The following is a 12592-nucleotide window of genomic DNA, read 5'->3' as shown; positions in this document are numbered from 1 at the left end:
ATAACTACAGGGTTACAGGGGTCTTCTGGAGCCAATCCCAGCCAACACAGGGTGCATGGCAGGAAACAAACCCGGGGCAGTGTGCCAGCCCACCGCAGTGCGCTAGATACAGTTATATGTCAGTTTTATCTTCTTTCAGTGTTTACATCGATTCCCTTAGGGTAGCTTAGAAATCTTTAAATTGGTCCAATGCGAGTGAGTGTGATTTTGATGGACTGGGTGGGGTTGTGCCATCTGTTCAGTGGTGTAGGTGGCAACTCCTATTAACGCCATGGATGGGTATATTTTTGTAAATTACTTTTATGGCTCAGATCCTCAGTAGTCTATAAATCCTTTTTAAGAAAAAGTACAAGGCTTATAAATAGTTATTTAAGTCAACTACTGGGACATTATTAGTTAATCAAATAAGCATGATAGACTGAAAATAGTCTCTTCTTGTTTGTCAAACTTTTTATGTCTTTATTTTAAGTATCATTGCACTGCACTTTGTCACAATCAATAAAACAAATACTAGCTTTTAACAAGATCTGCATGTGCCTTCTCATAATGAAACTCTGTTTATCAACCCTAGGGAAGCGAGGGAAAAGTAAAAAGGCTGCAAAGAAGAAAAATCAAATCAATTCAGAAGAAGCTCCACCATCACATACACAACCTGTGGATATGTCCGTCACCTTTGGTAAGCGGCTGCTGCAAACAAAGTATTCAGCTCTTCTGTATTTCAATGAATGTAAAGAAATGGATTGCACCAAATACAGTTTTACTTTAGATCACAGGATCTAAAGTAACAGTGTGACAAATGTTTAGGTTAAAGAAATAAAAAGCCTATTCATTTTCTTATTTAATATCAAATTGCTATAATGCCCATTGGTGAGGAAGTATTGGAGTAAAGGAGAGTAACTTTGCTTGAAGTGCCACCATCTCACAGCACTTGGATTTGAAGTTTAAATATGGACTCGGTCCTCTGTGGAGTTTACATGCTCTTCCTGTGTTTCTAGGCGATTACTCTGCTTTTCCACACCTTCCGTTATTTTGTAAAGCTCATTTATTTTATATCTTTTGTTGCAGAGACAGGCTGTAGCTACCTGATAATTCAACAAGACCAATGTGTCAAAAAAGCATTTTAATACTTCGGCAGTTGAACAAAAAGACTGTTTATTAATTTCCACGTAACAAGAAATATGTTTTCCACTCTCTGGGTTTATCTAAATCGTCAACATTGTTAAATACTATGTATTGTATGTGGGCACTGCCTCTGACCTCACAGCTTTGTAAAGTGTTGTGTGCTTGTAGATGATCAGATATGGTTGAACTGCGTGTTGCTTTGAAAGACGCCTTCTAAACATCACAAGACTACCCTGTGACATGAAGTGCTCCGCGAGAACAGCAAAGCAGAACCAGAAACCTGCTTCTCTGTTCAAGAAATTAGCACATTTGTCTACAGAATGACAGACAGACAGGCTGTGGACGTGGGTATACAGTATCACAGATGCTGGCCTGAATATGGCAGAAAGCAGCCATTCCAGAGTAAATAGAGGAAGTGGGAATAGCTGCAGACCTAAGTGTACTTGGAGCTCAATCGTGTAATAACTAGGAATCTGTATTATCTGCTTCACATCAGAGCCTGTCACTGTCACCTGTTCAGAAGAATTAGTGACAAATCCCAGTGCAGATAAATACACTGAGAATGGGAGATCTCTGGAAAAGCGTGGAATGGCAGCTTAGACGCCAGGCTGAAATGGGGAGAAAGTCCTGTGAGGTGCTGTGAATTGTTGGTAGGCAGAAATGGCTGAAATATTAAAGTAGTCCTAAAAAGGAGCAAATCTCATTGTACAGTATATAACAACTTTCAATGATAAATGCTATGCTTGCTTATTATAACATCTAATTCTAAAATTGGTGTACTTTGAAGTTATGTGTCAAACAGTTAATCAGTGATGGAAAATGAACCAACGCTGTCATGTAATGTATTTCAGTTAATAATCCACCGTCTACACTGAAATTCATCAGTTTACAAAAGAGAGTGCATAGTACTAGATATTTTTAACTCATTCATGCTGTGCTTTATACACATTGGAGAAGAAACTTTCATGTGTGTGTGTAAATTTAAACAAAAAAAATCTTCATTTGGTCACAACCTAAACATGTTTTCCTGATGCACACAAAACAGTCCACTCCCATTCTTCAATAACAGGCACTCAGTATCAAATGGTTTTTATTATGTTATTTGTATGTTTCATAAATGGTAGTGTAATTAAAAGCTCATCTGTCAATAAGATGCTCATTCTTCACTTTGTTTCCTTTCCTTTAGATCTGTACAGAAAAGCCATATTGGCCCTCAAAGCGAGACAAGAACAGAATCGTTGAAAATGAGGCTAATCTCTCTTGTGACCTACAATCCACCAGCTGATATCTGTCTGCTTGGTTCCTGCTGCTGCTGCTGCTGACCTGAAACAGCATTTGACATTTGCATTATGTCATCAATAGGATCTACTTACAGATTTAGATCTTACACAGACTTGTGACCAGCTAAACACAGCACAGTTTCAGGCAGATGAAGGATCAAATATGCTTATGCCAATTAAGGCTGCTTGATAGCAACAAGATGGTAATTAAGTTTCAGACTTACAACTGTCTACAGCCAACCCTAATCCTATTTTTAAACTAAAATATGGTATTATTGAAAGCTAAAATAAAATTAGAGATGCTTAAAAAACAAGAAGAACAAAATAGGAAAAAAATCACTGCCACATTCATACAAAAAGTGATGATGTACTGGCGGTGGCTGTACTTAGGTGATTGTTGCCTGCTGAATGCCCTCCTTTTACAGGACATGCTATGAAAATGGAGTTCTTTGTTTCCTCCGGTCTCACAATTACAGTTTATATAATGACAACAGTGTTCATGTGAAAGTATTCAGTGTGTGTAAGGTGTATTTCTCTTTATATGTTTACTGTAAATATGATTGCAATTAAAAAAAACAACATTAATGCATTTTCCTCTACACTGCAGCTCTTTATGTAAAGGAATTGTTGTCTTTGTTAATTACTGTAATACGTTTTTGCACTCAAGTGCATACACACTAATTCTCTATGCCAGTCATAATATGCACATATCACACATGTTAATACAATCTTGTAATGTACTATTTAGAAGTAGTAGTAGTATTGTCTTGTGTACAGAATTGTACCTGAAATGCTCAACCAACATACAGGATAACGCAACTCCCCTGTGCCATGTCAAATCAGAATGTACTAAAATACAAAACGGCATTTTATTTAATAGAAAATGCAAGTCAACTTACCTTATGTACTCCTTGCCCTACTTTCCATATTAATAATCATAACCCAGACCTAACCTTAAACACTTTTAACAATAAGTGAAAGGCTGGAGCAGAAGCCATTTTGTACTTTGGATGCAACTTTAACCATAATGACAGAAAGGGTGTAGCATGAACTGCAGCAAACTGTCCATTGAAGACAGGCCAGAAGTAGTTATGAATAGAAGCGGTTCTGTAAAGATAAAGGGGTGAAATGTGTGCAGGCTCAATCAATCCACAAAAAAATGTTTGGTTAAACAATTTTTTTCTAAAGAAGGTGCCACCATTTGCTAAATCTGGTTTCCAACAAAGACATTGAATATCTGATAAATGAATTTAATAAAGATACTAATAAGTTTTTATTCACATTCTTATTGCCAATTATTAGAACTTAAGTGATAAAGAAATCATATTTTGCACTGTTCATGACCTTGTAGATGCCCCAGAGGACAGTGGAGGTGGAGTCCTTACCCGGTCTGGATACCATAATGGAAGGATGGACTAAATGGGGGCAATACTGGTCCTCTGGGGCATCTATGCCTAAAATGATGATAGTACCGAACAGAAAAGAGCTGAACAAGATCCTTAAAGTTAATAAAGATGAGCAAGGCTGGATTAAGACCACCACGGGCCCCAGGGAGGTGAAGCAATGCCTTGAGTGTGAACACAGTTGTTACACCTTATTTGAAGCAATTTTGTCCCGCACTGTTAGTTTATATCTTCAAAATCTTAGTGAATTGCTGTCCAGGAAAAATGTCACATTTTACATTTTTCAAACCAGTGTTATTTTAGTTTGTTTTATTATGTATTTTTATTAAGTTAATAAAGATATATATATATATATATATATATATATATATATATATATATATATATATATATATATATATACACACTCACCTAAAGGATTATTAGGAACACCTGTTCAGTTTCTCATTAATGCATTTATCTAATCAACCAATCACATGGCAGTTGCTTCAATGCATTTAGGGTGTGGTCCTGGTCAAGACAATCTCCTGAACTCCAAACTGAATGTCAGAATGGGAAAGAAAGGTGATTTAAGCAATTTTGAGCGTGGCATGGTTGTTGGTGCCAGACGAGCCGGTCTAAATATTTCACAATCTGCTCAGTTACTGGAATTTTCACGCACAACCTTTTCTAGGGTTTACAAAGAATGGTGTGAAAAGGGAAAAACATCCAGTATGCGGCAGTCCTGTGGGCGAAAATGCCTTGTTGATGCTAGAGGTCAGAGGAGAATGGGCCGACTGATTCAAGCTGACAGAAGAGCAACTTTGACTGAAATAACCACTCGTTACAACCGAGGTATGCAGCAAAGCATTTGTGAAGCCACAACACGCACAACCTTGAGGCGGATGGGCTACAGCAGAACACCCCACCGGGTACCACTCATCTCCACTACAAATAGGAAAAAGAGGCTACAATTTGCACGAGCTCACCAAAATTGGACAGTTGAAGACTGGAAAAACGTTGCCTGGTCTGATGAGTCTTGATTTCTGTTGAGACATTCAAATGGTAGAGTCAGAATTTGGCGTAAACAGATTGAGAACATGGATCCATCATACCTTGTTACCACTGTGCAGGCTAGTGGTGGTGGTGTAATGGTGTGGGGGATGTTTTCTTGGCACACTTTAGGCCCCTTAGTGCCAATTGGGCATCGTTTAAATGCCACGGGCTACCTGAGCATTGTTTCTGACCATGTCCATCCCTTCATGACCACCATGTACCCATCCTCTGATGGCTACTTCCAGCAGGATAATGCACCATGTCACAAAGCTTGAATCATTTCAAATTGGTTTCTTGAACATGACAATGAGTTCACTGTACTAAAATGGCCCCCGCAGTCACCAGATCTCAACCCAATAGAGCATCTTTGGGATGTGGTGGTACAGGAGCTTCGTGCCCTGGATGTGCATCCCACAAATCTCCATCAACTGCAAGATGCTATCCCATCAATATGGGCCAACATTTCTAAAGAATGCTTTCAGCACCTTGTTGAATCAATGCCACGTAGAATTAAGGCAGTTCTGAAGGCGAAAGGGGGTCAAACACCGTATTAGTATGGTGTTCCTAATAATCCTTTAGGTGAGTGTATATATATATATATATATATATATATACATGACCCTGTAGTTAGGATATAGCGGGTTGGATAATGGATGGATGGATGAATTAATGAGTGCATCATCAAATCTGTGGGGAATCAACTTTCTTCTGATAGCAAACATCTGTTCAGCATTTTAAAAAACGCAACTTCATGGCAAAAAGATAATATATAACTGAGTGCTTTGTGTTCACATATTGTATTTACACCAAAAATCATGAAGTCTTGTCATTGTTTGGTGTCTTCTACATTGCTGTTCACATCTATGTTGGTGTTACATGACTGTGCATTACTGCTAAAGTTACTAAAAGCAGACTTATCATCTGTTTCCTAACTCTCTGTAATGTCAGTTTTATTAGTCTGAACTGCAGTATTTATGGCTTGTTCAAATCATCATTTAGGTTCTTTTTTTTGTTTTAAAAACTGCAAATGCCAGTACAGGTATTTTTGGGAAAAACAGCATCTTTTGCTTCTCTCTGTCTTAATTTGTTTTTCCTTTTACATCAGTACTGTTCTTTTGCTTTGAATGCCCATCCATTTTCTCTTATGCGGCATGGTAACACATCAAATCTACAATCTCATAAACGTGACCACTAAGACCACCACTCTACTGCACTACACTACTGATTGTGCCTATCTCCTTGTGTTTTTGTTTTAAAATTTCTTTATTTAGGTTCATAACAATGGGGATTGAAGTGGGGAAGGGATGGGTGCTGAGCAGTGTGTTGCTCTGAGTCCCAGTCAGTGAAAACTTGGACTTCTCCATTTAATAGGCATTTTTATTTCTCATATATGCAAAGACCCCTTTGTGAGCATGACCCCAGGGTGTGCAACTGAGTCACCCTGATGATAGAATAGGCAATGAGGTGGAGCATTTGTAAAAGTAAACAAAGGAGGCTGCAAATTTGTATATATGCATATTTGAACATATACAGCATGGTACAGCATACATACAAAACATATCACATGTGTATTTATAGCATATATACAGTTAGGTCCAGAAATATTTGAAGAGAGACAACTTTTTTCTAATTTTGGTTCTGTACATTACCACAATGAATTTTAAATGAAACAACTCAGATGCAGTTGAAGTGCAGACTTTCAGCTTTAATTCAGTGGGTAAACAAAACGATTGCATAAAAATGTGAGGCAACTAAAGCATTTTTTTAACACAATCCCTTCATTTCAGGGGCTCAAAAGTAATTGGACAATTGACTCAAAGGCTATTTCATGGGCAGGTGTGGGCAAGTCTGTCGTTATGTCATTATCAATTAAGCAGATAAAAGGCCTGGAGTTGATTTGAGGTGTGGTGCTTGCATGTGGAAGATTTTGCTGTGAACAGACAACATGCGGTCCAAAGGAGCTCCCCATGCAGGTGAAAGAAGCCATCCTTAAGCTGCGAAAACAGTAAAAACCCATCCGAGCAATTCCTACAATATTATGAGTGGCAAAATCTATAGTTTGGTACATCCTGAGAAAGAAAGCAAGCACTGGTGAACTCAGCAACAAAAAGACCTGGGCGTCCACAGAAGACAACAGTGGTGGATAATCGCAGAATCATTTCCATGGTGAAGAGAAACCCCTTCACAACAGCCAACCAAGTGAACAACACTCTCCAGGGGGTAGACGTGTCGATATCCAAGTCTACCATAAAAAGAAGACTGCATGAAAATAAATACAGAGGGTGCACTGCAAGGTGCAAGCCACTCATAAGCCTCAAGAATAGAAAGGCTAGATTGGACTTTGCTAAAGAACATCTAAAAAAGCCAGCACAGTTCTGGAAAAACATTCTTTGGACAGATGAAACCAAGATCAACCTCTACCAGAATGATGGCAAGAAAAAAGTATGGAGAAGGTGTGGAACAGCTCATTATCCAAAGCATACCACATCATCTGTAAAACACGGTGGAGGCAGTGTGATGGCTTGGTGTGCATGGCTGCCAGTGGCACTGGGACACTAGTGTTTATTGATGATGTGACACAGGACAGAAGCAGCCGAATGAATTCTGAGGTGTTCAGAGACATACTGTCTGCTCAAATCCAGCTAAATGCAGTCAAATTGATTGGGCGGTGTTTCATGATACAGATGGACAATGACCCAAAACATACAGCCAAAGCAACCCAGGAGTTTATTAAAGCAAAGAAGTGGAAAATTCTTGAATGGCCAAGTCAGTCACCTGATCTTAACCCAACTGAGCATGCATTTCACTTGTTGAAGACTACACTTCGAACAGAAAGGCCCACAAACAAACAGCAACTGAAAGCCGCTGCAGTAAAGGCCTGGCAGAGCATTAAAAAGGAGGAAACCAGCATCTGGTGATGTCCATGAGTTCAAGACTTCAGGCTGTCATTGCCAGCAAAGGGTTTTCAACCAAGTATTAGAAATAACATTTTATTTCCAGTTATTTAATTTGTCTAATTACTTTTGAGCCCCTGAAATAAAGGGATTGTGTTAAAAAAACACTTTAGTTCCCTTACATTTTTATGCAATCTTTTTGTTCAACCCACTGAATTAAAGCTGAAAGTCTGCACTTCAACTGCATCTGAGTTGTTTCATTTAAAATTAATTGTGGTAATGTACAGAACCAAAATTAGAAAAAAGGTGTCTCTGTTCACATATTTATGGACCTAGCTGTGTATAAAATCCAATGTCTGTCTGTATGTCTATCTGCTTCTCAATAGAGAACTACTTAATGGATTTAGATCTGGCTTTTTTACTATAATCAAATTGCGGTTGATTTTGCGACCTGTCTGATCACGCTATGTATCATAGTTCGCTTGTGGTACTGATTTATTTGCAAAAATCCAAAAGAGTCGCAGTGGGCCAAAAGGAGGGGGGCTGGGCCCTCCTCACACACCAGCCTTGGAGTGTTCCTTACATCTGCTTCTCTAACGAACGAGAGAACTACTTAACGGATTTAGATCTGGCTTTTTTCTACAATTTGCTTGACCATTCTGGTGGATTTTGTGAGTTCTCTCAAGAATCATAATTCACTTGCAGGAGCGATATATTCACGCTAATCTGAGACAGAGGCTGTTGCCCAAAGGGAGGGTGAAGCATGACGTCAGGATTGGGGAGATGGGCAGGGCACTCCTTACTCACGCGCCAGTCTCCGTTCAAGTCTGTGTACTTCTGCGTTTTGGCATTGTCACGCACGCGCGAGTAGGAGGCCGCGGATTGATTCGATAGCACCTGGGAAACCATTCGCCGCCAGGGAATGGCGGGTATTAACTTTCTCCCTCTGCTTCCTCATAGAAAGAAAGACCTTCCTGCACCATAGGCCTGGATTGACCGCAGTGCGATACTTCCGCCCTTCCTCCGCCATCTTGCCCTGACGTCATCCTTCCCATCCTCCCTTGCGGTCCTTCCCGGCATCCCTCCACTTCCGGCTCCTCCCCAATAAAATGGCCGCGACGCCAGGAGTCGGCGTCGCGCATTATGAACTGTTTGTTTATAATTTTGACCAGTTTTTTTGTTGTGATTTACAATATACGGGGCCGGAAAACCCCAACCCTTGCTACTGTCTCCTCGGTCCTTTACAGCATATACATATCTATACACAGTATATATATTCAGTATATATATATATATACAGTAAATATATATATACTAGACATTAAGCCCGTTACAATAACGGGCGCTAGAACAGTAGTGCATAAACATTAGTAGGAACAGTCTATATTAAATGGCATGGGACCTTGTATGTGACTGCAATATGCATCACTGTATTGTGTGCCTTTAATTTTCTCTTGCAGTAATACTGGTTTGTATTTCCGTAAAATGCCTGTAATTTTTTTCTGACAGTAATACAATGGAACCTCGGTTCACGACCATAAATTGTTCCAAAACTCTGGTCGTAACCTGATTTGGTCGTGAACCAAAGTAATTTCCCCCATTGGATTGTATGTAAATACAATTAATCCTTTCCAGACCGTATGAACTGTATGTACATATATATTTCTTTAGTTTTTAAGCACACATATAGTTAATTATACCATTGAACGCACAGTGTAATAGTAAACTAAATGTAAAAACATTGAATAACACTAAGAAAACCTTGAACAACAGAGAAAACTAACACTGCAAGAGTTCATGCTATAGCGTTACGACCCGCTCGCTAAAAACACTTTTTTTTAATGAGTTTTAAGCACAGAGAAAAAAATGAACATTTGAAAAATCCATAATTTAATAAACAACCAAGAAAAGTAACATTGCAAAAATGCATGAGCGTGCCTGTGTGTGTGTCTCTCTCTCGCGGGCCTACGTGTGTGTGTGTTTCTGTCTGTCTCTCGTGTGTATGTGTCTCTCTTGCGTGCCTGTGTGTGTGTGTCTGTCTCGTGTGTGTGTGTCTGTCTCGCGCTCTGTGTGTGTGTCTGTCTCGCGCGCGCCTGTGTGTGTGTGTCTGTCTCATGTGTGTCTGTCTGTCTCGTGCGCACCTGTGTGTGTGTGTGTGTCTGTCTCGCGCACCTGTGTGTGTGTGTCTGTCTGCCCCCATGGTATCCAGCAGGGATGCGGATAAAAACTCCATTGTTCAGGATTCCCTGCTGGCATTCTGGCATTCAGGGCACCTCCATGCTGCAGAGAGGGCTCCATCTGGTGGCCTGGGGGTATTGGCCGGGATGAATGGCCGGCCATATACCACATATATATAAACTAGCTGTGTGAGCTCATGATGTAAAATGCCTGGGATCCTAGAAACTATTGAAATTGTCAGAAAAAAAATTGAAATGTAGAGATGTCAGGTAATTTAAAGAAACTATGCTGGGCATTTCTCTCCTCTGAGGTTTCGTTTTGCCGACATGCTCGCCTCGCTTGTGTATCCTCGGAGGAGGAGCCCTTACCCCGACTCCACCTCTCACTTCCGGGCCGGACAAACAGACACATAAATTATAAATAAGATAGCATATCCATATTTAGTATGGAGGATTCAGAAAATATTCCCACCTTTCTTTTTTGCAAACTTTATTGTGTTGTAGATTTCATTTTAAATGGATACATTTGCCACTCATTACTCATAACTCTACACTGAATAATCCATTATGGCAAACTGAAAACATGTCTTCAGAAAGGTTTTCAAATGTATTAAAGCTCAAAGTGTCATCATAAGCTCACTCTCTATACTGTTGGTCTTCCAAAATGACAGCTACTTGCTGCCACCAATGTTTCTTATGTTGTCAGAGGACAACTGCAATTTAAGACAAGCAAGAGGACACAGACAGAATATGCAATGCATCCTGTAGAGGGGACACCAGTTCTGTTTCATTGCAGAGTGCTTATGTATAAAAAATACATAAAACAGAAGTTTCTTCTTTAAAAGGTCTAGGGCACTGGCTCATTAATGAGAAACAAAACATGGAATACATGTACAATAAGCCTAGAGATGTCACAATTGTTTAGTGGGTCCCATAATGCTAGGGCATTAACTCATTTTCTGTCTTTCAGGAGAGCCTTCTCTATGGAGTTTATCATGTGTTTGTATGATGCTCCCCTCATGGTCTGAAGATATTCTCCTAAACTGTCTGGAAACTTTAAGTTAGCCATTACCTGTAGGCGAACGAGTCCTACAATGGAGTAGCAAGACTGACAAAAATTGACCTTACCCTGTACCGTGTGGTATCAGAATAGCTTCTCAGAAGGCATAAAAAACAAAAAAAAGTTTCACAAACTTGTTTATTTTGTGTTTGGCTTTTTGGTAGCTATATTTTATGTCAACCCTTAATAAACTAAATATGCATCAAGTCATCATATTCTTCAATGAATTTGCAATTCATTATTAACCTTTACTCTTCTTTGTTTTCTGTTCTGGTTCTTCTGTGGCCACCAGCAGCAGAATGAAAATGAATACCCCAATCTGCCACAAGACCCACTGCGTAGAATCCTCAAAGATGAAGCCTTAAAAAAAAACAAACAATAAAGAACTACTTAAATTTTTTTTATGTTACATAGAATGACCAGCAGATGGTGGGTTTGGCCTGGAACCCCTACAGGTTTGTTTTTTTGTATATTTAAGGGCCTTATTTCTCTTAATTATATATCTGTCATATGTAAGTGCACATTATTTATTTTGAATGCACTTATTCATTCATTTTAATGTCATTTGTTTTTTTTTCTGTGTTTGTAACTAATCTTTGACATCTTGCAAAACACTTTGAGCTTTGTACGATATTGTTTTATAGAAATAAATATTGTTATTTTAGTAAAGTGGCACAGTCCCTAGCTCTGCTGCCTCTTAGTTCCAGTAACCGGGGATCATTTCTTAACTGGCCATGTAACATTTTTACACTTTGCCTGCTCCTGTTTAAGCTTTCAAGTTAAGTAAGGTTTTTTAATCATGTGTTCATAATACAATGACAACTGACAAAAACACAATACAAAAAATATACAATATGTATTTGTGAGTATATTATACAGTATATTTATACACAATATTTGTTACGTTACAGGATTGAATTTCTTAATGGCATTATACCATTAGCTAAAAGGGAGGAATGAGTAAAAGAGGCTGTGCAGGATGGCCGAGGTCTTTAATTGTACTGTTTGCCTTTCCTAAGCCAGTGAGTGTTGTAAATAGCCGAACACAAAGCTGCTGGATGCCTGTAATATTCTCCGTGGCCCTCACCCTCCATCAGCAGTGCTTTATGATCTTGTGCTGAGCAGATGTAATACCAGGATGTTACATAGCCAGTGAGGGTGGGCTCTACTGTGAACGTGTAAAACTTTGTGAGAACTGATGGAGAAATGTTAACTGTCCTTTGTGGAAGTACAGACTCTGGTGGGCTTTTTTACAAGAGCCCAAATGTGTTGTGCCCACCTCAGTTCGCCTATGATAATCCATCCATTTTCCAACCTGCTGAATCCGAACACAGGGTCACGGGGGTCTGCTGGAGCCAATCCCAGCCAACACAGGGCACAAGGCAGGAACCAATCCTGGGCAGGGTGCCAACCCACCGCAGGACACACACCAAGCACACACTAGGGCCAATTTAGAATCACCAATCCACCTAACTGGCATGTCTTTGGACTGTGGACTGAAAAACAAGAGTGCCCAGAGGAAACCCACGCAGACACGGGGAGAATATGCAAACTCCATGTAGGGAGGACCCGGGAAGCAAACCTGGGTCTCCTAACTGCAAGGCAGCAGCGCTACCACTGC

General features: G+C 39.7%; 1 protein-coding gene across 2 annotated transcripts in view; it reads left to right on the top strand.

Moving 5' to 3' along the window:
• arl13a (ADP-ribosylation factor-like 13A) overlaps window positions 1-3342 on the top strand; it is a 29098-nt gene extending 25756 nt beyond the window's left edge. For both annotated transcript variants that reach the window (XM_039764562.1, XM_039764564.1), the window contains exons 9-10: window positions 572-676; window positions 2309-3342. In XM_039764562.1, the coding sequence (XP_039620496.1) occupies window positions 572-676; window positions 2309-2364 (161 nt within the window). In that variant the 3' untranslated portion in view covers window positions 2365-3342. The remainder of the gene's footprint in view (window positions 1-571; window positions 677-2308) is intronic.
• The last annotated feature ends 9250 nt before the right edge of the window (window positions 3343-12592 follow it).

This window comes from Polypterus senegalus, chromosome 10 (genome assembly GCF_016835505.1).
Source record: "Polypterus senegalus isolate Bchr_013 chromosome 10, ASM1683550v1, whole genome shotgun sequence".
Taxonomy (NCBI): domain Eukaryota; kingdom Metazoa; phylum Chordata; class Cladistia; order Polypteriformes; family Polypteridae; genus Polypterus; species Polypterus senegalus.
This window is presented reverse-complemented; position numbering and strand designations above follow the sequence as displayed.